We start from the raw sequence: 27,385 nt of genomic DNA, 5'->3' as shown, positions 1-27,385 counted from the left end.
TGTCTCTCTCGCTTTACGAGTTTAATTATGCGTTTTTCAAATATAATAAATTGTAATTATAATTAAAATAATTCTGTAGTGTTAAATATTGGCATTGAAAACTACTCGGAATTTATTCACAAGATCATATAAGCTCCTGGAAAAGGATACTGCGTTACTCAAGAGCAATCGATGACCTAAATGTCCATTGTCGTTCGTTGCCAAGTCGACGTATAAGATATGCTCTTTATTTAGATGAAGTGCTCCGGTCGGAAATGTTTTGGAAACGCGATGCTGAGATGAGCTATGCATGCGACATATACAATTTATCCATTAACGCGGTGAATTGAATATTCCAGACAAAGCCACAAATTTATAGATTTGCGTACATCATATTATATGCAATTTTAATAAACATCTGATGCACGAATAAAATAAAAAATATGTTGCTTTAAAAAGTACACATGTATAGAAATTTCATTACGTAAAAAAACGTCAAAAAAATGTATGAAATATTGCAAATATTAATCCCTAACAAAAAATTTTGTTATTCCATCGTACAAGTTGACAATAAATGGACAATAAATCACGAAAAAATTTTTTTCATTCGAATAATAAAAGCACAGAGAGAACAAAGCTTACAACGCTTCTGAATGTAAACTAATTTTATTATTTATTATTAAAAGAAGATAAAATTTTAAAGCGCGACTGTTATTTATAGCAACTGAAAAACGTGCTGGCACAACCATTTAAGTTCTTTAACTTTACTATGTAAATGCAAATATCTCATCATCATTCCCAAGAAAGTCCGTAAGCTTCTAACTGTAGTCACGCATCGTGGGTGAATATTTTCACAAAGGATTGGGTGAAAATATATACTATAATATTTGTTGCACGTTTATGCACGCAACAATAAATTCTATCGCGCAAGCAAAGTTTATCATTGTGATAGAGTAGAGCTTTTATCCTGGTAATCACGTAGAAAAATTGACGGTCGATTTTTTTTCCTCTTTCGAATATATTGTACATATATAACGCTCAAACGAATGTTTAATTTTTTTCAAGCGTAATAAATTTCGCGTTTTTTATTCTCAATTAATGTACCATATCGAATGCACTTATCTTTTATCTATATTAATCGTTAATTTTTCGTTCATAAGTATTATTACAACAAAATATCATAATAAGTTATCTCGCAAATGGAGAAAAACACTACAATTAAAAATAAAAACACATACGGATAAATAAAAAATTAAAAAAATATCGATGGAAAAATAAGATAATATAAAATAATATAAAAATAGAAATTACACATTAAATATTTTTATAAGAATTTAAGTATACGTTAATTTTACTTTATATATAATAATCGGGGGGAGATGGGTAGTCAATAAATTGTAATATAATAAATGAAATATAAAATAAAACATACCATCCTTAAAAGGTCCAAACCGCCACATTGCATAATATATAGAAGACACACAGCAGCAACAATAAACGAGCAATGGCTCACGCAATATGCACTTATTTACATTATCTCACAGAGAGTTTCACGGACACATCATTTTTCATTAGAAATCCCCAATGTCACTAAAAAATCTTGAGATAAAGTTATCAAACTTCTTGCGTAAATAACTTATAGCTTGAGATATACGTAAAAAATACGTAAAAATAAGTTTATGTGAAAGCTTGTAAGTCTTTAACGTTGAAAAAGAGTTTGTATTTCTGACACAAAACTTAATGTTTTGACTTAATTCAATCTATCTGTGCATTCGTTTTCGATCACAATAATTGCTTATGTTTATTATCGCGATATTTTATCTGAAAAACAAATAATTTCAAATTGCTCGGAAGATAAAAAAAATCTTCAAGATATTTGACAAGTTGCTTTTCTACATTGTTATATAAAATAAATTTACTTCTTCAATTCTGTTAAATAACTAAAAAAAAATATTCTTTTCACCGGCACGTTATTGATTCAATTAATTTTAATACTATTTCAATATTCAATTTCGTTTCCATTTTGTTTCTCGTATTTACGTAAGCTCACGGTTTATTTCAGAGACAAAGAGAGAGAGAAAGAGAGAGAAAGCTTTAAACCATTTTATCATCCGAAGACAAGACAGGCGCATTCGTGTGTATCGTGCACGACTGCCATTACTTTGCCAGCAAAACGCACCCCGAAGTTAACTTTATCTCTCTAAGGGGACAACACGGAATGCGTCCCCTCAGTCGTGGTTAACAACTAGCCTGCACATGAAAGACACACCCTCCACAGATCGGACGAACACACTGGGCGCGACCGCAGGGGTATTTACGCTAGCTACTGCCAGTAGCTGTTTTTTTAATTACGAGCTGTCTGCGACATTTTATCAATTCGCGAGTTTAGTTGCTACAAAACTACGTGTTAGCGTAATAATATTTAAAGACGATACGCGCAAATTTGCACATATTCTACGCACATTCAATTTTAGCAATCGACGTTATATATGCTAAACAAGACAAATAAATACAAACTATAACTGTAGAGCTCTCTCCCCCCCCCTCTCTCTCTCTCTCTCTCTCTCTCTATATATATATATATATATATATATATATATTCAAACTAAATAACATTTCCTATTAAACGGTATCTATTGATACCAGCTATTGACTGAATACAAATTTCGTATCGTAGATTTATTCATGAAAATCAAAATCATACAAACTCGAATTTCGATTTTATTCACGTTATTTTCATTCGCACATTTTTACTAAAATAAAGCGACTGGTCTTGTCAAGTATCAAATATTTTAATCACAAACACTTTAGTATAATACCGTTTATAAAAAATTAAAGCGCGTTGATCCATTGATTGTTTTCTCGGTACTAATGTCTGTCATTTAGACGATCCGCGTATATCTCGCGCGAGATTATTCTCGACAGAAACGATAATCTTATCTAATCAACATGTGTGTCACATTCACAGGTTGACAAACGATTTGCTCGAGCGAATTTAATAAATTATGTGTATTAAAAACGAAGATTTACTTGTATTGGACTCACACACAAATATGAATTAAAAAGGTAACACAAAACGAACAGTCAACACTTCGAAAAATACCACATCAGCAATTAAAAGTCTCTCTTTATCTAAATTTTAAATAAATATTTAAACTTCATTTGTAATATTCAAACATTAACAACACATTCAAGCGTACGGTTTGCAATATTTGCAAAGTTAATATTATTAATTCTGTGGGTTTCACACGTCCGTTAACGCTCAGCTAACTTCCAAAGTCTGTCAACTTCAAGGGCACGTTTTAACTCACGAGGATTCTTAAAGTCCTCGACATCAGCAAACAGCGGCAAAAGTCTACGAAATTTCCAAGCCGCTCGAGATTTACAATTCAACTCCGAAAGCACAATTTATCAGAATCAAATTTCAACCGCGGTAATTCATGATTTTGATAACCGAAATAAACGACGTGTCGCGCGACGAAGAGGTCACTCTGAAATTCGCGGCCGTTCTCGTCTGCGGTGCCGAGTGCACTGGAGTCCGCGACCTGGCCTTCGTGTTTACATTGTACTGAAACGTGCTGACGCTACCACGCCTTGCTAAGCTTCCGTCGTTTCAAGTAACACACCAACACCGGCACGCGATAAGCTATTCCCTTCACCCCGGGAAAGCCGCTCTCTCTTCTGTCTATCTATCTATCGGTCTACCTCTCTCCCTCTCTCTCTCTTTCTGTGATCAGCCGACCGGTGGATGATCGGATTGTGCGCTGACGGTGTCCTGCCTCGATGCTCCCCCAAACGAATGTCGTTCTATCATCGCGCGATCGCCCTAAGAATAATTTACAGCCGCGATCATCTACAGTCGCGTTACATGACACAAATAGCATAGTCCGCGTGATAGTATCGGCCATCATCCGAGCGGAGCCAAGTGGGAAGGTCATGGGACACGTAGTCGATGGTCATTTCTCGTTAAATAGGGGTAGATATATTTATTACCAAGATCGATGCCAAGAAACATGCCGGAGTATGACCTTTCGATTAACTGAACTTAACCGATATTAGGAGAATCATTCCTCGCGTTATCATCTATTATGCTAATAATGTCTAGTATTTATTTCAATATCAATATTATTAACATCATGTGTAATTCTTTCGAATGATATCGCAGTGAAATCAATGTCCTCGTTTTGCCGAAATATACGTATATTGATCCTTTTAACGATTTACTATTCAATATTCACGATATTCTTTATTATAAAATACCATCGTCAATCAAGCGATTCACTTCTTCGGCAAATCCCTTTCGTCAATACGCAGGAGTCACGAGATAGAGTATTACAGAGTGGCTGAGCCACTCGGGAATTCGATCGAATCCCCTGCAGTGCAAGAGGGAACCGGGAAACGCGCTACGTGATCGGACTAACGCTAAACCTCGAAAACAGAAGATCGTGAACCCTACGCGAAGCGCAAGATTGAGAGAGGAAGTGTGATTCCCGCTCGCCGACAGAAGAATTATCGAACAACAGTTATATCTCTCGTTGTGAGGTGTAAAAAATCACTTCTTCTTGCGAGATCAATGATCCGTGCCTTTCTACAGTAAAGTTTATAAATGGACGGAGTTTCTCCAATTCCAAGATTCTTTCAATTGTCTTTTTTATAAAAGAGCTCATATATATATAAAAGATAATTATTCACAATAAATGTAAAATTAAAAAAGATTTATTATAATAAATATCGTAAGTTTTTATGTAATTTATTATAATCTTGTCTATGATAGAGATATTAAAACTTATTTTTAAATATAACAAATGCTTCTTCAAAAGGATACATTCTTTTCTCAACGAATTTGCCGAATTTGTATAAAGCGAGAAAACCTAACTGAATTTAAGATTAATCAACAAATGCTGCATTCCGGTTTTAGTATCTAGCGCAGCGAAAGCACCGTTACACACCACATACAATGTTGGCAACGAACATGCTGGACAGAAAAAAAAGTGAGCAACCACCGTGGCTCGATAAAATAACAAAAGCTGCGAAAACGCAATGTATTCTGCAACCGGAAACGCATCAAGAGATCTTAACTATTCAATGAACGTTGGTCCATTCACGGTACGTGACTGTGCATTATTTGTTTCCGTCCACTTTGCTCAAATAAACGCTTATCAATTACAGCGGGGTCCTTAATACCACCATTACATTGTTTGCGACGCAATGGTTGGAAGAAAGCTTATAAGAGTATTCCTTGACATTCTTTGTAGGAAGTAAAGACACACGGCCGCACGGTTTACTTCAAAGCACTAGTTAGCAGTAACCTAATAACGATAATCGATCGACGAAGCGTCAAGCGCCTTGGTCGCCATCGAGAATCTCATGACGCGAGTATTTTTTCTATGAACACTGAAGGAAGAGATCCCCCTCTCTTTATGCTCATGAGCTGGAAAAGATTTTCGAAGTATTCCGAGATGCCATTTCTCAAGTTCAGTGGCGGAGAAAATAGCCTTGAAAAAATTTTCAATCGATCACTAAATAGATCCACGATTTTTAAAAATATGTTAAAATATATCATTCAAAGGTAGACAAAGAGAGAAGTTAATTTATCGAACTTCAATATTCAATAAGACTTTATACTTTATTATATATATTATATTATACAGGGTGATTCTGAATAAACGTTTGTCTTTAAAATATCAAATTCTTGAATGAATTCTAAGACGATTTTTCCTCTTGCAAAATTTTGCCCGGAGCTTAGTTTTTAAACTATAAAGGAAAATAGTTAACTAATTACGGAACGATCAGCTGATTACTACACTCATCGCATATAGCAATCAGCTGATCGCGGCGAGCGCCCCACGTAATCGCCTATATCGCGCCGTCCCTGCCTACCTCTCGTACTCGTTCCGTAATTAGTTAACTATTTTCCTTTATAGTTTAAAAACTAAGCTCCGGGCAAAATTTTGCAAGAGGAAAAATCGTCTTAGAATTTATTCAAGAATTTGATATTTTAAAGACAAACGTTTGTTCAGAATCACCCTGTATATATTAAATGTTTTAATAAATATAAGATATATATATATATATATATATATATATATATATACATATAAACTTTTTTTTTTAAACGAATGAAAAACATGAAAAATAATTATTTTCTTTACTGAAAAATTTAACTTAAATTTGTTACAGAAAGATTTGTCAAAAAGAACGCCTCCCTCCTATATATAATTTCAGCAAAGTTATCTAAATCGTTTTCGCCAAAGTTTATTCTTAAGCCGATAATTCCGCAGATTATCGATGCTTCCATATGTCATTGGATTTGCTAAAAGATTAAAACTTGCTATAGTTAAGATAATAGGTTTATCGAAGTCGCATATCGATATATTATATATTTATGTATTATTAAGTGCAGATCGCAATTTTAAAATACGTTGTCAGAAATATTTCACGTGAGCGACACTCTACAACGATATAGAAAACGATAAAAGTTTATAGGTGATCGTTATAACACACAATAACTGTATGAGCTAGCATATGTGAGGAAGCTGTGCAGTGATTTACAAAATTTAGAAGCGTGTATCAGAGAAGTGACAGAAAGCAGAAATCCTTTTCGGACAGTGATAAAGCGTTACATTAGAATAATTACTTTTTCGTTCTTGACTTTAGACTAATGACAATTAAATTGCACAAATTTAATCCATTTCGCGGTACATGTACATTCACACAAAACATACACACTTTCACAAAATTAAATATTTAATTATTCTTTAAGCATTAATTTTCTAAATCTCCTCGGTAAATCCCCGAGAGATATCGCTTTTTATTTGAAAAAAACGTCATATAAAAAGAAATTGAGATAAAGATAAGAAACGTCAGCGATATCGGTACAAGAAGATTAAGGTCCTTTCTTAATCTTCCCTTAACGCAAAGACCATATAATTACCGCTTAGTAACCGACTTGTCACTCATACCGGAAGCAGGATTAAGCCAAAGACTAATGGCGATTCTCACTTTTCAATGGAACGATAAACCATTTTTTATCGTTTTCCCCGAGATATCCGCTCGGAGATATCGTGCATTTATTCTCTTCTGCTTAAGCCTGCGAGAGGAATAAGCGTTATGCCTCAGAAGCGAGCGGGAACCGCTTTACGGCTTGGTAACGAGCGTAAGTTAGACGATCTCTCTTATAATGGTTCGCGAATACAACGGTTAGGTACGCGGGCAGTAAAGTTTCATGTCAACCAAACGTACAAAGAGCGACGCTGCGCTTACGAAGGGAAACTCGGTGAAACGTTTGCTACGCCACGGACAGTATTCTTGTTAAGTCTGGCAAATCCGATCCAGCGATTGTTGCAAGAGTATCGCAAGGTCTCCCCGTCTCCGCATCTGGCAGAGCACTTTAAACTATACGACGAGCAACGTTGCCTCCAGGAGGGAGGCGATCGATAGGAAGCTTTTCGACATCTGATCGCGCGAGTACACAACGAAAAGCACTAGACACACATATGCACACGAGCGATTCTATTCGTGCAACTCGCGCGGAATCGAGTCCCACGGGAAATTACGTAAGCGACGATAAAAAAAAGTTATTCATAATTTGCATGAGTTCCAATTGCGCGTTTCAATTCCGATTTGCGAGAAGAGTGTTGTTTTCGTGTATATTCCACTGCGGACAAATAAAAATCGTGATGGGAAAAATTCTGCTTTGACAGTTGTGCTATGATGTATCGATAAGTGTGGAAAAATATTCGAGTCAAGAATGAAGTCATCGTGACACAATCGTCGTTTGTCAACAAAGCCGTGCGAAATTCCTCTCGGAATATTTAGATTTATGCGTAATAATAAACAGTGATGAGTCCGGTTGTTGCGACAGAACGCTCTCGTTTGCCGGCTTCGTTAGCGAAATTATTCGAGTCACGTCTTCGAATTAACGTCTGGCTTGTTATTCGATAGAAAGAACCGAGGCGTAGAACAAATGTGTATATAAGAACGCAAGATGTGTCGTGGCGTAATTCAGACGAACTTGGAGACGTCCATTAAGTACGATTTATGTCCGGTGAAACGACGCGACGCCTGCACGGCACAATGAGATTCGCAATGTATCTCGCAATTGTTTTCACGGCGCTCAACTTCGTTAACGCTTTACCATTTCCTCAATTTGACAATGGTGAGTTAGTTCGTTTCAAGTTATATCGTTATCCGATTATCAATTCTATTCAAACGGCAACTCCAATTGTATTTTCATATCTGATTTGCAAAAATTACTGATTTTACACTATGAGAATCATGTAACACAATTCTACACCCTCAAGATTCTTTTTCGAAAAGAAATTTTATAATTATAGAAATTAGCATGACTTTATACAAAATTTATATAACTAATAAACAAAACTTACATTTCTCGAAAACTAAAAATTTAACTTTCTTTTCAAAGTAATTTTTGACTGAATAAAGATATAGATTCTATATGATTTAAATATAATTGCATTAGATAATGTCAGAATGTAAAGTAAAATTAAATGAAAAAAAGATGTTGATACCCATTTTAACATGACTAAAAATATATAATTAATGTCATAATCTCTTCATCTTACAGACGGTCAAGACGGATTAGCTGCTAGAGACACGGTATATTATGGATTTCCATTGTTCTGGTACAGAAGACCTGTCTACGATAGTGATGACGACATTGTTAATGGAGGTGCAGTTCTAAACGAGAATCGAAAATCATCTACCATGTCCTACGTTAATGTCGGGTAAAAACTAAAATTGAAATTAATTATATAAATCGTTGTGATTAATGAGAAATTGGATCACAGTCATAATAAAAGTTAATAAATCTAACACACATTTCGAGATTCATAAATTTGACGCAAAGCACACTTTTAATCTTTTAAGATATAAGACTAATAATTAATTTGTGTGTGAGTTGAAGATTTGTAAAATTAAAATTTTTATTTTCATGAATTTTTGCGTACAGTCACTATAAAATTTTCGTAATATAATTATTATAGAAAATTAGTTCCATATAATGTGTGTGTGTGTGTTTATAATTTTAAAATTAAATTATGTTCTACAGGACTAATCTCTATACTTTAACTCACATAAATTGATTACCAATTTTATATTTATATATTTTATATATTTATATTATATATTATTATATATTTTACATTTTAAAAGACTAAAAGTATTTTATGTAATATCAAATTCATGAATTTTGAAATATCTCGAGATTTATTAACTATTGACGTAGCTGTCCAGTTCTTTCTACGAGCTGTAATATATACAGATTATTACTGAAAAAAATCTCATTGCCTCTGTAAAATTTACTATTTAAAGAGAAACATATATTCTTGTTAATGTGCTATGCGTGTATAAAAGCATGAAAAATATTAAATACGACATAAAAATATTTTTCTACAAAATGTTATGTCTCTCATTTTACTTCTTTAAATAAGCACGTATCACAACCGCGTGCATAACGCATAATGCATGTCATTAACATGATACAAAAATTAATAAATTCTAAAACGGAGACAAAATGAGCATTTAAATAAAAAGAAATTATAATAAAAAACGACAAAGTTAAAATGAAAATTTGTTTACTTTAACAGTGCCGGCTGGGGTCGTTGAAAGAAGTTGCAGAAAAGAAAAGCTATTAGAACATCCTGAATATATAAAAAGGAATTTCAGTTTATGTTTACGCAAGTCCTAGCATAAGAAAATTCCTTACATACAATTTATAATATTTGTTATTTAATATTATAGGTATATCGTTTATTTTATATCGTTTATTTAGTTTATATATATATATATATATATATATATATATATATATATATATATATATATACATATATATAATTATATCTGTTATTTAAGTTTTCTATTATTTTTACTATTTTCTTATTATTTTATATAAGTAAGAATATAATTATAAATTATTTAATTCTTTATATGAAAAAATGTTTATTTCTTCATATGAAATAAATCACAAAGATGTAAACAAAGATGACAGCGCGTTTCGTTTTTCGAGCAATTTTTGTTATTAAATATGTTAAATTTTTGTTATTAAATATATTGTTATTTAATATATTTAATATATTTTGTTATTATATGTTATTAAATATTGTTATTAAATATATGCAAATAAAGCAATAATTATATTTAACACTTCCTATGATCATACTACTTGCAAACTCCAAAATCCTTGGTCTTGGATTCGCGTTATCTTAGTTGGTTGACGAGGATTATCTCAATAAGCGGATAAACAATAATTAGTTTCTGCGGAAAGCTACAATTGCCGCAAGGACATCACCACCTGCTAAATTCACGGCTAAATATTTGCTTACATGAGATCATTGCGACAGTATATATAAGTGATTGTGTGAGAGTATTAAAAGCCAGTATCAGCTGTAAACTGAGAGGTAATAGAGCATCAATTATCAATGCAACTTTGGAATCTTTTTCGATTCCTTCTCGCTCTGATAGCAGCGATCAAAGTGACATCGAAACCTATAAAGGATTTCAGATTAGGTGAGTCACAAATTCTTACATCAAATTGTATTGAAAGCGATATCTTAAAGGGAATCAGAGACTTTGAAACGCTATCAATTATATAAAGATATTTGAAAAACTGAATGTTAACTTTTCACAGAGATTTTCAAAGATTGTAATACTTATGCAGTCATCAAGAAAATAAAGATATTTTCTAATATTCGCAAAGTTATCATTTGAATGAATGTGAAAGAAAATTATCCGTCTCTCACATGTAAAAAAATCCTTTCACGTACAGTGACAAATGATATTCATAATGATACAGGATCCAAGACTATCTGGCAGAACATCGGGACACGCAGTTTTTACGGACCTTGGGATATGTCGGTAAAACGAAATGGGGATTACGTCGATTACAACGATTATGGTGTTCCTATTGAACACTTTCGGCCTAATTTGCTATCGTACGATGACGTACCGATGTCTAACGGATATGTCGACGCGCTGCCTTCGATTTACGATAGTGGTCTGCCGGAATTTAACACGTTATTCAGCTCCGTGGGCCTTGCTGATTTCCGCACTGGAGTTCGCACCGGTTTGGATCAATCGAAATACTGATGGCTTCAAGGAACGCTATTCCGAGAATATTGCTTTTTAGAAAATCGATGAAGATACAGAAAAGTCTGATGTCTTTGTGATTCTAAAGTCACAGCGAGAAAGAGAGAAAGAGTGTGTGTGTGTAAAATTGTATAAAATAAAGTGCTCAATAAATATTATATACAAAGATTTCAAAACTTTCTAATGATTATGCCAGATTAATTTTATTTTGCCAATGTAAGTTTGCGATGTGAAATTCACGAAAAGATTGAAATCGATTGAAAATTTTGTATAAATTTTTAATATTAATTTATTTTGCATTTAGTATTAATTAATTAATTTTTATATTGATTTTCTAACACATCCAGAATTGAATGTTTTGTCTAAAAATTAAAAAAAGCTTGAAATTACCAATTAAATTATACTCCATAATATTTTCTAAGATTAATCACGCAAAAAGAAATGTCGAAAATATAAACGCTTTTTATCTTCAGACTTTACTCATAGTCGACGTTTGTGATGATGAATTAATGAAGGACTGTTTTAATCGTATGATTTTGACGCACTAATTTTGGACGCGGAAATCTTAATGAGCCCTTTGTCTTAAAGGTCGCGGCAATGGCGTCTCAAGGGACAAAGTCCGCCAGATGAAGTTGACTCGCCGGAGACTCTCACGATGACTCTTGGTAACGCAACGGTTAAACGGAGATTCTCGTGAATATTTAACGAGGCATTAAGAGGATGAGCTTTCCCGAAGTCGTAGCCAGCCAGCAGTACGGAAGGAAACGACAAAGTTGCACGCGCTTTTTTCGATTTTTTTAATCTCAGATCTTCTGGAGTAAGTTGTAGCAACTACAATATACGTGCTGTCGCTTTTTCTTTCTTTCGCATCGAATGCTAGAAATTGTGGCCTACAATACACGTGGCATTTATCATTGTGCTCGCGAAAATTAAACAAGATTTTTTCGCATCAAAATTTTTTCGCACAAAATGTGTTCGACGATTGATAATAAATTCAACAGAATTGCACGCATGCATTGATATATCTATCCTGTATTTTACATTTTGAACACATACTATTATTTCATCGCTTACAATCTACAACATCGTTGCAATATTCCAAGCGATAACAATGACTTTATTACATCGATATAAAGACTGAATATAATACTTTATGAATCGTGCGTCCATGATGAAAAAGAAATCTCGTGCGCAAAAATGGCGCGCAATCACGCATTTTTCATTAGTCTCGAATTGCGTTTTCTCGTCATGCAATATAAATTTATAATCTACTACTCACGGTCGGAATCACGCGTAAACTAATGAAAAATTATGGACGAATGGATGACAGTGAACAGTACAGCGACAGTACACGAATGATGAATGTTAGATCGTGAGTCCATGTTTTTGCCGACCTTGAGTTGGCGAAACATCGCTCGTGAAGAGGAATATGCCTTGAATATTTATACTAGAGATTGCACGCTGATTAAATGCAAATTAAATTAATCTCCTTTCTGGCTGACCAGATGGTTCGCGAGGTATCCGCTAATTTGAACGCGGTTCGAGAACGCGGCCTCCGTACATTTAGCACGCTCCTCCTCGAAATTTATGAAATTATCACCATTTATTTCATTGCAAAGTAATGTCTCTATCATCTCCATTATATATATTCAAAAATAGTTATTACGAAACAGGAAAATATAAATTTTCATTCAATCATTGCGATAATTTTTGAATTATCTTAACGAATAATTTTTAAATTATTAATCACGAAGATTTAAGTTCAATGTTCTACTACGTCTGTTTTGCTCATAATAGTCAATCCGAAAATAGTGAGGTAAATAAATTTAATAATTTTCACACATATCATCTACCGTAATAAAATTTATTTATTCGGAACGAATTTCAAATCATTAATCTCTCGGGGAGCGAAACGCCAGCTCTGTATCAAAATGATAGACTGTACCAAGTGACCACGCGTGTACCGAAATATGCTCGCAAAATATATTTAGTGCTATTCGCGATAGTCTCTTTAACGCATGCCTGCCTATGTGCAACATATCTTATCCACCCGCTAATGTGACATGACCGCGTTCCTCGGTCGACAGTTCTGACTTAATTTTCTGTCGACGCGGAAATAACAAAGACGAATTTCGGCCAACATCTCTACTATGACTGACTGCGCGAAATTTAATTTTTACCATGAGATTTAATGCTGCTCCTCGTACGAGCAAGCTCGTAATATTCGTTGATACATCACGAAAGCGAGAACGCGCAGTGAAATGGATTTCAATTAAGTTCAACGCGGATGGCGAATTATACCAGTCATAGTTACTTCGAAAATATCCGTACTGCATAGAAGAGTCACATACCGAGGTTGACCAACACTCGCAATTAAAATTTTGACACCTACCAAAATATCTGAACTCACATATAATAAGAATTTCTATAAAAGAAAAATAAAAGGATAAAAAATTAATTAAATAAATTTAAGATTTTTGAAATCTGTTACAAATATTATATATATTGTAAAAAAGTGTCTTGAAAGATAAAATTTATATATTAAATTATTTTCATATTTCTGAATAATATCTGTCATAACTTTTAAAAAATAAAAATTTACGCGCAACTAAAATATTTTGAAATATAAATTTTTAACATTTATAAAGAAGAAAAAATCTCTCAAAAGGGAAGGAAATTAATAAGAAAAATTTTCACAAAGTATAAGAAAAATAGAAAGAAAGATGTGAGTAGAATCGAGATGTTTCCTCGTAAGATTCCTCATTATAGCACCCTCGTTGTTTTATTAGCAAGCCTGTTTCCGTGATCGTGCTCTTAAACGGAACGACTCTCGTTTCTCTTCGGAGAGCGAAGGTAGAGTCGCCTACAATAGGTGGACATGATAAACGCGTGCTCCCGTTACCCTTCGATCCCTCACAACCAAAGATAGTTCCATGGCGCGGTCGCCAGTTGAAATAGGGAAAGATTTATGGCAAAAAAGGGGTACCGTGGTCTATTTGTGCGGCTCCTTGCGTCTCTACATTTTACCGTGTGCTCGTCATGAATGCCCGCAAATCTCTCAGCATTCGCGTGGTTCTTTGGCCGACGAATCGAAACGGTCAGTTCAGGGAGGACTAAAATGGTGTTCTTTATCAGGACCTCGTGATTTGTCAGTCGAACTTTGTCGACGAGAATACGGTGAGTAATGACTCCTGGTGGTGATGCCCTAACCATGTTTGCGACTTCTTATTCCGTCAAACCTTTCGTTCTTGTTCGCGTCTAGATACTACCAATCGATCGTCGAGAGGATAAAAAGCAATAGTTATAACTGGGTGATTAGATATTTCTGCGTCTCGGAAAACATCGTTAATTCAATATTATTCCGTGTCTTTTCTTAGTGATAAAAAGAGACAAAAAACACTCTTAAAAAACACGAGACGACAACTCGTGTACTAAACATTATTCCGCTTAAGATACATAATGCGTCTTTTCCACGGAAATTTTATACACGATATTTAACAAGATTCGATATGCAAATTTTTAATTTTAATTAAAATTTCCTATTTACAAAATTGTAAAAAAATATGCATATACGAATATTTTAAGTTTTGTTTATGATTCGCACACGAAACCTTTGCAAGCGTATTTCATCGACTGTTTTGTTCTTCTCTTACTTATCCGTAAAGAAATCGACATTCTTTGTCGGCACTCCTGCTCACTATAGCCGCCAAAACTCGTAGCTACAGACGAAATGACGCGGAAAACGAAATGCAAATTGCTTTTCTTTTCGGCGTGCAATGCGAGGCGCGATTTATCGAGGAACCCGTATGCAGCTATGCTCTACGGTGGTATCTGTAACTTTTCTCATACATACTTTTCGCGCCTCACGACCGACGGCGATATATCGCCGTCTCTCGAGAAATCAGTCTTGTCTGTCGGCTGACTGACTGATTCGGACGGATGGAGCATCGTGCGAAGAAGCCGTTGAAAAACGTATTACTATACCCGTTGCAGCGAGAACTTGTTCAAGCTTCCCCTCGAGTTTTCAATAATTTGTATTTTTGATACTTCACGTTATACATATGTACACCACAAACATATTTTGTACTCTATTGTTCGACCGATTGAGAGTGTTACAAAATATCGAATATCAACAGTCGGTTTTCAACCAAAGTATGCATATATCGCTGCATCATCAATTATTTAAGCATTGTATCACAGTATGAAGTACAAAATATCAAGATATTCGATTTTCTAGCGTGAAAAATAACACTTTCAGAGAACAAATTGTTTTTCAAGTTGAGGGTGAAATATCAATAGGACTTTGAAACATTCAAAACATATTTAGAATATAACTACATTTAAATCGTAGAATGTAACTATATCTACATCGTAATTGTTGCCGATTATTTTATCGCTTCTAAATCGACGTATACTACTAAAATTCAGCATAATTAATGATGGGCTATTGCGATTAATCATCCTCTACAAAATGACGGGATTCGTTCATCCAACATTAAAAATGACATTCAACAATATAAAGTGTTACATAACTCGATCGATGATGATGTGTATGCCTATTACATATCTCCTATATAATAATCGTGGATGTTTACAATCGCGCGCAATTATCTCCGATGTATTATTATTATTTACGGGCGCCACTGTATTTTAAATTATATTAAACTGTCGTCCCTCATTAATTTATGATTTTAATGTCAATATTAATTATATTTGCTAGATAATTGTAGGTAATATTTAATAAAACTGCGATATATACAAATAACGATCAGTATTTTGGCGTTCAATGAAAAACAATAAAGAATAATATATCCCGCGCGAATCGATTCTTTCATTATATCTTTAATATAACATATATATATATATATGTGTGTGTGTGTGTGTGTGTGTGTGTGTGTTAAAATTTTCTTGTGTTACTACCGTTTAGTACTTTAATGTAAAATTAACATACTTATATGTTATTATTTTTATAACGTTTTCATGTGTTACATTTATATCAACTTCATAACTTAATATTTTGTATATGTCTTTTAGAAATGGAATATTATTTTGAGTATTTTTAACATAATCATTTTAAACAATCAACATGTCTCAAAGTCAGTTTAACATTCTAAGAAAAGTTAAAGGGAATCTTCAAATAATCTTGAACTTTGACATACAAAATAATCAAATTTACTAAAATCAAATGTTTCTATTACAAATAATTTATTAAAATAATTACTATTATATGTTAATATCCTACAACAATTCTTATGAATTATTTTTTCATATAATTTTTAATTAATTTGTATGTTATTTTTACATTACACAAAGTCACAATAACAAAAATAAATGTAAAGTATTGTGTCAATTATTTAACATTTTTAGTCAATAAGTAACATACGACGAATGAGTTACTTTAACTTAAAATTTAGAGTGGACTTTCTGGGATGTGTGAAAAATGTTAAAACATTTAAATGTTAACATTTTATTTTTTACTGTGCATATATGTATATACACCCACTAATATATAAAAATATATGAGTCCTATAATGCAGAGAGATATGACGTATACATTCTATCTGCGCAAGAGAATAGTTTTTTAGACGATATAGATTTTCGCTCGCGTTTTGTGACGCAGCTGATCGTCGGAGCGCAACAATCGCAGCACGATTATAACTATCGATTCCGATACTATTTATACCGATGCTCATCCGGTGTGCCTCGTATAAAAAGAACGTTACATTTTTAATCACGTGAAACTAATTTTCAACGAGAAATATTTTGCGATTCCGTTCATTATCGAACACCTACTGTAGGATGCGTATTTCCATATGTATATATTCCACGGTTGCGTTATTACATTTCATTCATTTAATATCCCATAGAAATTATATATTCTACACTCACCCTGCGAATAGATTGGAAACTCTCCGTCGCTGTGGCTGTGGGTGAGCATGCCCGTCGAATAAAACTGCCATAGGGCACGTTTCCTGTTCTCCTCCGACGTGCCAGCGAGGACCTCGTCGTCGTCGGCGAGGCCCAGCAAACTCACTACCTCGGAGAGCGACAGGGTGACGCAGCGACCGCTCACCAAAAGGTGAGACACCAAACACAGAAGACGATTTAATACGTAAGCGATCGCGCTACGTCTAAACAGGCGCGACTCGCCCGTCTCTAAAGGTAGCGTTTTTGCGCCCCGCACATATACAAATGCACATAAACAATCGCGGAAAAACAACAGTCGGTCCAAACAGGTCGCGCGACGCGTTACAAGACAGGATTTATCCGCGACACTGACAAAATTTTTATCCGCATTTGCAACGCACGTCGACACTGTCCCTCGAGTTTTCCCCTCAGAATTGTTCGTTCGTATGTTCTTCGTTTCTCGATTCGTTCATGGCTTGCGAGATGCTTGGTTCGATTAAACGACACTGTTCTCCAACGCGCATATCATTCATATCAATGTCATCGTCTCATGAAACGTCGACGGGACAACCGATGTATCGCTAGAATTTTGGAATCGGAAAAAACTGTTTTTTGATAACTGTTTTCGAGTAAGTATATTTGTAAATATCGCAAGAAAGTCGAAGCATAGATAAATTTCTCTGTCACGTAAAAATGAGATTATCATTTATTTCTCTCTATTTTTCATTTCTCCCTTTATACATAAGCAAAGTATTTGGTTAGGAAATTGCAAGTTTGATAAATATCCTCTTATGGATATTATGGGTGAAATTGAATACATTTCCCACAACAAGTGGTACTCGATATAGTGACGTTTGACCTCCATAAAATTACCTAACAGAACAAACATGTACGGCAATTGAAAACGCGGCGACTTTGATGTCTGTCATTGGCTGGTTGTTATTGCTAGAAAAGAAAATTAATACCTCCGATATAATTAACGTGCAATTTCGATTTCAAATTATTATTTAAAATGACATCGCCAAATAAATATCCATGAAGCAAAGCGCGATGCTGTGGCTCCTATCGTGTAAATGACAGAATAAAACAGAATATAACGAGACAAGAAATATTAATCATTTATTTATCGTGACAATGCGCTGAAATTTTTCCGTAAATCATACAAAAAAAATTAATAATAGCAAATTTATTTGCATGAATCGAAATAAAATCTAAATTCATCTTTTGTGCAATCTTCATTATTATCATTTATCATTTAATAAAAATTGTATCGTTACTAATTATGTAAAATAATCAAAATTATCATTATTATTAAAAGTAAAAATCTTTACGATATTTTTTTCAATATTTTCGAAAAGAATATATTTTACACTCACATCTTTTAAAAATACAACAGTTTATAATACAAAGATATATCTATACAATCGTAAATCTTTAGTAAACATGTTTGTTTCTCGATGAAACTTTTAATCGACGCGAACAGTTCTGTCCCGTGACGGAAGCTGCAGAAGCAGATCGCATCGTCGTCAAAATATGCGAACTGTGCAAGCTATATGCATGGTTATTCCGCCTCATCAAATTAAAAACCGTCTCTGTTTACGACACGGTCGATCGTCCGTTTCTATACGTGCAAATTAATACGGCGCTATTTATATGTCGAAGCGCGCTAGGTTGATCGATAGTTCGCGGATTGGAAGGGTCCACGAGAAATTGAACCGCGCCTTTGTTGGCGGAGAAAGAAGGGAGATCAACTCTCCTTCAGACAAATCGAAAATCCGATGCTAATAACGCGATCATCGACTGTTCTCTACGTTTAATTTCAATTCGCAGTTTCATCCTGTCTTTCCTCGCGGAATATCGAATACGGTCGTCGACTATTCCAATTTATCAGCCGCAATACCAATTGCTTTCTATCTACGTTTCCGCGATCTCGTCGATAGTACAAAAGGCAATTCATAATTCATAAATTCATGGCACATTAAGCTTTAAAAATCCATATACATATCATTTTAATTACCCAATAAATTAAAGGAGGGTACGTGAAAATGAATTATTAAATAAAACAAACATAGCGAAATGAATTCTAAAAAATGACATATTGGAAACACATAAATATACGCTCTTTCTTAATGTGCACATCGAATAAAGATTCCTGGTGTAAGCTTCGATAGAAGTGCGATTTTAATGAATCATTTTATACCCGCAATCCTTATAAGAACAAGCCTAATTTAAATTTCATTCATGCTTTCCAAGATTCATCAATAACGTTTTTACGTGGAGCTCGCTCGAGATTTCTCGCTTGTAGAAATTCATGAAGCTTAATCTTATCGTGTGCGGTCACATAGGTAAAAAGAGCTCTTTCATCTTTTTTCGCGGATACTATCGACACTTCGACTCTCGAGACTCGCATTTTGCACATCGATCATTTATCAGCGATCCCCGACGATGCGGTTAAAATGCGCTCGCATATTTACCAATCATTTTCATATCCTTGGAGGATAATCAAGCGAGAATTGTCATCGATCTATCGCCGTTGCTCTCGCGCTATCCGCTGCAGCATCCGCGAAAATCTTGATCCCTCGATCTAATCGATCGCGAGAATGTTTCCTTCCTTCACGAACACCATCACATTAAACACGCACTATCTCCCTTGAATCCACCCACGATTGTGCGATCGCTCAAACGCTCGTGATCGACGTTGTAACGCGCGACGCGCGCAGGAACCGGAAACGGGACGACCGATCGCGACTCTAATGTAACAATGTCGGGAACATCGAGCGTCGGGATGAGGAAACGTGCGTCCTACGGAGCGGGAAGGACTTTCGTCCAGGACGGGTTCGATGCGCGCACTGGGGATGAGAGAGAACCCAGGGAGCAACCCTGGCGGAAGGGAGAGAAAGGGGATAGGAGGGGGTTTCGACATCGGGCGAAAGCGAGAGAGAAGCGCGGAGTGAGATAGCGCGACGACCCGCCAACCGGAGAAAGGGAGAGCGAGGGCGACCAAAGCACAGCGCAAGCTTAAGCTCGACTACCGGGCTTCGAAATACGCATATAGTCTGCCCGCCCGCCCGCCCACCGTACACGGAACTGTTAATCGCAAGCGTGTCTCCCTAAATGAGGTATTAAAATTACAATTCTATCGCGAATAAAAACTCATTTCATTACATGCATGCGCGATTACGCTACGATTGCGCTCGAATACGGACCGAATTTCGCATTTTTCATGTTTTCATCAAACTTTATCAAGGGTTCTCGACAGCGAAAATAAAAGCATACTCTCGATATCATGATTCAATTAAAAGCACATAATTTGATACTTTTACGATAATTAAAACATAGTCTCGCGTATCAATCACGTTTAAAAAAACATAATAATAAATTTAATTTTGATATTGTCTTGATTTTTTAGGTTGCTCTCTGAAATTGTGAGAATAACACAACGATAATTTTAACAACCTGATGCGGACCCCAGGACTGAGATATTCATATTATATTGATTGCAACCGTAATATCAAACTTTAGGTGTCGAGGGACTCAATCAAGTATACACACACATATGCGTAGATTCATTTCTCAGTCATGATGTGTCCTCTCGTACGGAATATCACGTAATTCTCTTATCAGCATAGTATACGAACTCGATACTTCCTATTCACTCGTGCATAGAATCGCGTGCGACACGCGAACCTACTTTGCTGCAACGCGTCGATTACGTGTTAAATAAAACGCGTCGCTTCCTACAGGCAATGTTATGCGCCGACTTTCCGACTGTCTGCGAGAGACAGATCAAGGTCAAGGTCGTCAAAACGATGGAGAGTAATCGGGCGCCGACGTAATTTACGAGCGTCCCGACGCCTCCGCGTTTCGCCTTTCGCCCTCGACGTTACTTATCGACTGCCGTAGCCCCAAAGTTCCTAAAATCAGAATCGTGTCGCTCACCCTATTTCCGGAGCGCCTGCCAAAAGATCCAAAGTACGAACACGGGAGATTTTTCAATTTGTTACGAAATCCGAATATGGAAAGGAAAAAAAAGAAATGCCAAAACGTAACAGCTGAATGTAGCGCGAATAATAATACGAGTGTAAACGAGCATAATGGAGCTTCCTTAAAGATTTTCCCTTTTCTAATTCCTGCACGTGTTGTGCACAAAAGCTGCCGATAAATTACGAACATTCTCCAAGCGCCATTATTCCCGCCCGCCGAATTCAACAAAATAGGTATTTCGTCATTAGCGAGCTCCCTTTTGTTCCGAATTCCAAAATTTCTGGACAGATTCGAGGATATATAAAGAAATCTTTAATAAAATCGTTCATGCCAAGATTCTTAATAGACAATTGGGAGGAAAATATTCGAATGTTCTCTCAAATATTCTTTTCACGATTCATTGAACTGTTAAGTAAGAAAGACAAAATGAGAAATTTTATTAGACTTCTTCAAAGATTTTTATATTGAACCTACAGTCAAAAGATTTGATTGAAAATGTTAAAAAGACGTACCTTTGGATATTTTTCGCGAAATCTATCAAATTAATAAAACAAAGAGCTTAAGCGTATATTCGAAGATTCTCCACGATATTTTTGACAATTTGTTTCATAAGCAAATATGAAACAGCCGTGGATATAATAAAAATTTGATTAGAGATAATTTTGAAAATTTCTTACTGAATTTTTCATCACGGATCCATCAAATACTTCATTAAAGAACGCACAACTGATTGAAAAAATTTTTAAATAGTAATTAAATAATAATGTTTAAGAATTATTAAATAATGATGTTTAAGAGAGAGAGAGAATTATTATATAATATCATTATTTCAATGTAAAACTCACCGGTATCGCCATTACTTTGCGTGTTGATTTGTTCCTTGTCCACAATTTCACTCGTTGCAACAGTCTTTGCATCTTCTTCCGCTAAAAAAATTTGAGATATAAATATTACACATGTATCGACAAATTAAAAAAATCGCGTAAAGCATTAAATATTAAAATCAACTTTTTGAATAAATTTATAATAACAAGTATGCTTTTTATATTAAATAAGCGAACAAAAAAATTATATGCTTTTTATATTAAATAAGCGAACAAAAAAATTTATATGTTTATGCAAATAAAACTTCCTTTTTTGACGATGGTATTTTCGCTTAATCTGATCCATATATTCAAATTAATGCAGTTATCAAATATAAAAATTTATATGTAAATTTAACTTATAATTCTCCCTTTCCCTCTGTCTATTTTCTCACGGGCTTAATTAAAATTATGTAAATTTTCGCATAACATATTTCAAACATATAACGCAGATATTATGCAGGTTTGTGATATTATTCACGTTTATAGAATGATACTAATCAACACAATTTCCCTGAGGGATTGACCTCACACAGCGTCCTCTATGGAGAATCGCATGTATTACAAAAGTAAAAGACAACATTAACAATTTCAATGATATAATATTCCTGAACATTTACATTTGCAGTTATTCCGTTTTCGTGACATAATCAAAATTTCTAAAGAGAAGAAAGTGTTTTATAGGAAATTTTCTGTACTGCATATATTACCATCATAACGGCTGGCAATTGCAATCGCGATAATACCAACTGCCACGTATCCTTACGATGTGTAAACATGTTTCACAAAACAAACAAAAATATTATTATATAGACAAGTATTTATATGTGAATTAATTTAAAAATAATTTGAACAAACATGTAAATTATATATATCCAGCGACGATAATTTGAAATTCACATATGAAAATAAATTTTTATTAAGACTATCAAGTTTTTACTCGTAATAATATTAGCAATAAATAAAAATTGATGAAATATGTTATCAAAATTTATAACGATGATATATATAACAGACAATAATTCGCGTATCGTATAACTTGTTAGCACTTGAGAAACCGCAAAAATACTAAAATAAAGAAAGGCAACAGTACAATAAGTGCAACAAAACGCCGAGAGAAACTCGTTACTTTTTTTTACAGTGAAACGCGTATATATTTCTCTCCTGCCTGATTCATTCGTGATATCAGTAAGAACGTTTAAAATATTTTGCGAAAAATATATAAGAAATTTTTGATGGAGAAAAGAAAATCAGAAAATTACAGACTTTAATATTTCTGTTAATTTAATAATTTCGCCAAATATAAATAATAGATAAATAATACATAAAATAAATATGAAAAATTACAATCTAATTGTTTAAAAATACAACATGGAATGGAGTTAAAAATTGAATTATACAAAAAACTAGAAAGTGAACAAAAATATTAAATATTAAATAGCAAAATTAACAAAATTATACAGATATTGTATATAAATTTTTTAACAATAAGATATGTTATCAAGATAATGGCATTTTATCGATTACGATCGATCACTGTGTGCATTACTCAGATGCACGTTTCTCAATCTCCTGTTCACCTATATAATAATCTATCAGAAAGATATTATTTTGATTCTAGGTTTTCTCAACAGTTAAATAGAAATCGTATTGAAACATAAAAGAACAGATATTGCTCAATAATATTCAAAGTAAACACACACGGTCTATTAATGTAATATCGTTATTAATTATGTTTTAATACATATTAAATAAATATGAAATAAAAATCATAAAAATAAAAGTTTATCGAAAGTTGTTAATGCATTTTAAATGCATGTTTATTTATATAAAGTTGAAGATTTCAATATATGATTCAATTAATTTTTTAAAGAGTTTAAAAAATCCTTCCGACAATCTTTAAATCCTTACAAAGGATTATCATTAAAGTTGTAACATTCTTAAGTGCTTGAAAAAGTGCATCAATGGTATCTCCGTTCACAAGAACACGTCATGATATATGACTTTTATCGATTCTTATCATTCTCAAGTATGAGGCAGGTATCACATAAGATATATCACAAAGAAACTCGACTGTCAACGAAATAAATGAGATCTATTTTCTAACAAATAATAGTAAATTCAATTCATCGAGGATGAAAATAAATCGTACTCTAATATTTACATAATAGTACAGTTTATATAACTGTGTACATAAGCAAGGTAAGCTCGGTAAGCGAACTGCGGCCATTGACTAGCGGCGATTGACGAATGAAAATTACATCAAAGAGAAATTAGCATGTCTTATTTACACGCATTTAAATGCATCAGACTTTCTCTAAACTTGATATTCGATACTCCGAGAAGACGAGATCTTCTTAGTCATCTCTAGCTCGCGTATGCGAACGCGTGACCGAACCCCTTGATTCGCAAAAGAGCTCCCCATGGCGGAGGGGGAGGGGAAGGGGAAGGAACCAGGTCGTCGCGTTACGCACCTGTCCGGCATGCAAGGGCGCCTCCGTGCCACTTGTTGCACGGCCACTCTCGACACCCGCCATTCAAATGAAAACGACTCCGCGAAACTCGGAGCACGCGCGCGAGCGACACTCCGTTTCCAGGAGGAGGAGGGGAGAAGAATTTTACGTACCGGTATGGTCGGATGGGTCCTGATTCCCCTGGGTCCTCGGTTCCGGGACGGTCGGCTGTTGTTGTCCGGGGACGGTACCGATCGCTGCACTTGACACCACCACTAGTCGCTCGCACGACTCGGCCATTTTCAGATTAACTCTCGCCTCGCGTCGTTAAACCGCGGCGTCGCGGCGACTCGCCTCGCGCACTCGACAGACGCACCGGGCCCGTTTCGTATCGGGTCCCGATTTTTCGAAACTTCCACGCACGCCTGGCCCGCGACGTTGGCGGCGCGCTGACATTAGGCCAGATGGCGGCATCGCCGTGATCCGCCTCCGCCGACATCTCGCGGACAGATTCCAACGACGGTTCCACGATCGGATTTGACGGGTAACGACGAGTCCGACGTCACCGACCGTACTGGCACTCCACTCGAGTTCGAAGGTCCCGCCATGGCGAAATTTGCTTAAATTTTAGAGCATTCTTTGCACCGACGCGATGCAACGTATAATCGCGCCGAGCGATCAGATACGGCTAAAACGATCGCCCGCAATTCGATTCGGCACTCCCGACACTCGTCCACGCGCGAGATTCCGATGCGAAAAACGCACTTGCATCGGCAAACAGAAGCAAATGCACTTACGCCATTTTTGTACCCTTACCGTTCGGCGATTTCCGATATACTCCGGATACCAATCATGAAAGATACGTACAATCGCACTCGTGCCGGTTGATTGATACGATAAACCGATCACGCGTAACTCAATTCGGCACTTGTTTGAACGCGAGATTCACTTTTGACGGATGAAAAGGCACGATAAACGCGGGACGATCAGGAGACGCGCACGAACCGGAGAGTATTGTGAAGTTGCCGCGAGTTGATCACGTGACGTCAAATCTCTGGATGACGTCGAAAGGACCATAACTGATTTCTATTCAAAAAATTTAATGTAATTTGCACATATAATTAAAAGGATAATTAACATGATATTTTTAGGCAAAAATCGACTTTTTTTTAATTAATCATTATTTCAAATATGTATAATTGTATTTGTGATCGATCGATACGCAAAAATAATTGTAACTCAATTCAACACTCTCCATTTATTTGCATGTAACATTTAATTGATTTTTCTTAAGAAGTCTTTTAATATAGTAATCAAGATATAATGATAGTGTTTTCCTATAATTATTTCGATATTAAAATTGCGGTCTACATCGATCTATTCACATTCTAACTACATTTCTCATAATTTGCGTTCTGTTCCTAATTCTTAAAAGAGGGTTGTGATTGGCTCGTTGCATCCAGTGTGTAGATATTTCGAGAGTCGCATTGAACCGAGCGCTATGATTGGTTGCGTGTCCGTACTTCAAGAGCAATGTGTATGTACGTATGTACATACATATTTAGTCAGATAATGGACGGTCTCGACAGAGAGAAGACTGCGAGATGTCATGACCTGCTTTTAGGTGATCCCTGAAAGCGATACTCCCTCTATGGACATTGAAAACGTGGACATGAACTACAAAGCCAAAGTCCATGAATGTTCTCAGAGGGTAATATATAATGTGCACAATTTCTGGTTTTGTTCCGTGCTATATGCACGAAATGCCGGTAGCACCAGTGCTGTATAACAAGATACTTATGTATGTAAATTAATGATAGTAAATAAATTATTCAATCGCGAAAGATACTGTAATATTCAAAGATGAAATAAATATTTTTCTATATTCATTGTCATATTTATATCTTTTTATTTACAAAACACAAAATGCCTGTTGTGGGATAAAAACACTTTAAACCGTATTTCTATAAATCTTTTTAATTAGCATTAAACTGGTCTTTGATATTTATCAATCATTTTTTTAATAATTTAAAAATTTAATTATTAATACATGTATAGAATTTGTCAAATTAATCATTAATTCTTCTGAAGTTTTTATAATTAAGACTCGAAAAATATAGATGTTGCAAAATATTTTAAATCTCTTCCTTTATATAAAATATAAAGAATTCATATGTTCTATTTTAATATAGCTAACATTATTTTTATACATTTTTATTATAATTTTCATAGCAACATAATATTTTTATGCTTAATATAATATTTTTATGCATAATATTTTTATGCTAAATACATATTACAAAATATAATACAAATTTAATATAACATATAATTCGAAATTTAATACAAAATAATTTATTACATGGAATAATTTATTACACGAAAATGCCCAAAATATACGTATAATATAAAATTTACTAAAAATTTTTACATAGTCCAGACGAGACTGATCAGCGAAGATTAATTACGCGACATTTATTATTAATAATAGATATGCAATAATAGAATTTAATAAGTTTTATATAACGTAAATAATTATGATCAAAAGAGTCATTAATAAAATTATTGATCGTTTCTTTGATTGTAAAAGAAAGTATTTGCATTACTGGCGCATTTTGTATAGATTATCAAAGGAAATATTCAAAATGAAAAGATAGAATAAACTTCGAAATCAACAATTAAATTACTAAATAAATCGCGATTTAAAATTCGCGAGAAAACGCGACGAATAAATAAATCGACAATAATCGGAATATTTGTGTGTGTGTGATTGCGAGATACGCATAATTTTTATAATATGATAATCGAAACCATCAATAGACACGCGTGCAATATCATTATTATCACACAAATGATGACAGACGAAGATATTTTGACAAACATTTATGATCCGTATTGTTTATGAACATAAAATTCACTGTCCGATTTATTTGCGATTAATACGCGACTTTATACGAATTTCACGATTGAGAATAAAATACATATCCTATTTCGCGCATGATTAGCTGAATAAGATGAAATGAGCTCTATAAGCTTTAAAATAGAATTAAAAATTGCGTTGTGGCCACGTTTAATAGAAAATAACGGAAC

At 34.5% G+C, this 27,385-nt stretch overlaps 3 protein-coding genes and 1 long non-coding RNA gene across 5 annotated transcripts in view; 2 read left to right on the top strand and 2 right to left on the bottom strand.

The window, feature by feature from the left end:
• Positions 1 to 17,097, bottom strand: part of LOC145972895 (phosphatase and actin regulator 2-like) — a 208,198-nt gene extending 191,101 nt beyond the window's left edge. The window contains exons 1-2 of one of the 2 annotated variants that reach the window (XM_083101939.1): positions 2,799 to 2,991; positions 1,412 to 1,800 (exon numbers count right to left, since the gene is read on the bottom strand). In XM_083101939.1, the coding sequence (XP_082958065.1) occupies positions 1,412 to 1,439 (28 nt within the window). In that variant the 5' untranslated portion in view covers positions 1,440 to 1,800; positions 2,799 to 2,991. Of the gene's footprint in view, positions 1 to 1,411; positions 1,801 to 2,798; positions 2,992 to 16,977 lie in introns of those variants that run through there. The other variant, XM_083101938.1, reaches the window with a different exon arrangement.
• On the top strand, positions 7,975 to 9,766 carry LOC145972896 (uncharacterized). Its single transcript, XM_083101941.1, has 3 exons — positions 7,975 to 8,137; positions 8,567 to 8,726; positions 9,588 to 9,766. The coding sequence occupies exons 1-3, from the start codon at positions 8,020 to 8,022 to the stop codon at positions 9,604 to 9,606; spliced, it is 297 nt and encodes a 98-aa protein (XP_082958067.1). The 5' UTR covers positions 7,975 to 8,019; the 3' UTR covers positions 9,607 to 9,766.
• LOC145973019 (uncharacterized) lies at positions 10,352 to 11,256 on the top strand. The gene is made up of 2 exons (XM_083102137.1): positions 10,352 to 10,509; positions 10,796 to 11,256. Exons 1-2 carry the CDS (start codon positions 10,422 to 10,424, stop codon positions 11,086 to 11,088), a joined length of 381 nt encoding a protein of 126 aa, XP_082958263.1. The 5' UTR covers positions 10,352 to 10,421; the 3' UTR covers positions 11,089 to 11,256.
• Positions 17,098 to 17,712: 615 nt separating the features above from the next.
• Positions 17,713 to 25,321, bottom strand: LOC145972897 (uncharacterized). The gene is made up of 3 exons (XR_014439307.1): positions 24,469 to 25,321; positions 21,825 to 21,905; positions 17,713 to 17,940 (listed from the first exon to the last, which is right to left on the bottom strand). It is a non-coding gene; the product is annotated as an uncharacterized LOC145972897 (long non-coding RNA).
• Positions 25,322 to 27,385: the final 2,064 nt, after the last annotated feature.

This window comes from Camponotus vicinus, unplaced genomic scaffold (genome assembly GCF_025532165.1).
Source record: "Camponotus vicinus isolate PSW18456_S1 unplaced genomic scaffold, iyCamVici1.0 SCAF_6, whole genome shotgun sequence".
Taxonomy (NCBI): domain Eukaryota; kingdom Metazoa; phylum Arthropoda; class Insecta; order Hymenoptera; family Formicidae; genus Camponotus; species Camponotus vicinus.
This window is presented reverse-complemented; position numbering and strand designations above follow the sequence as displayed.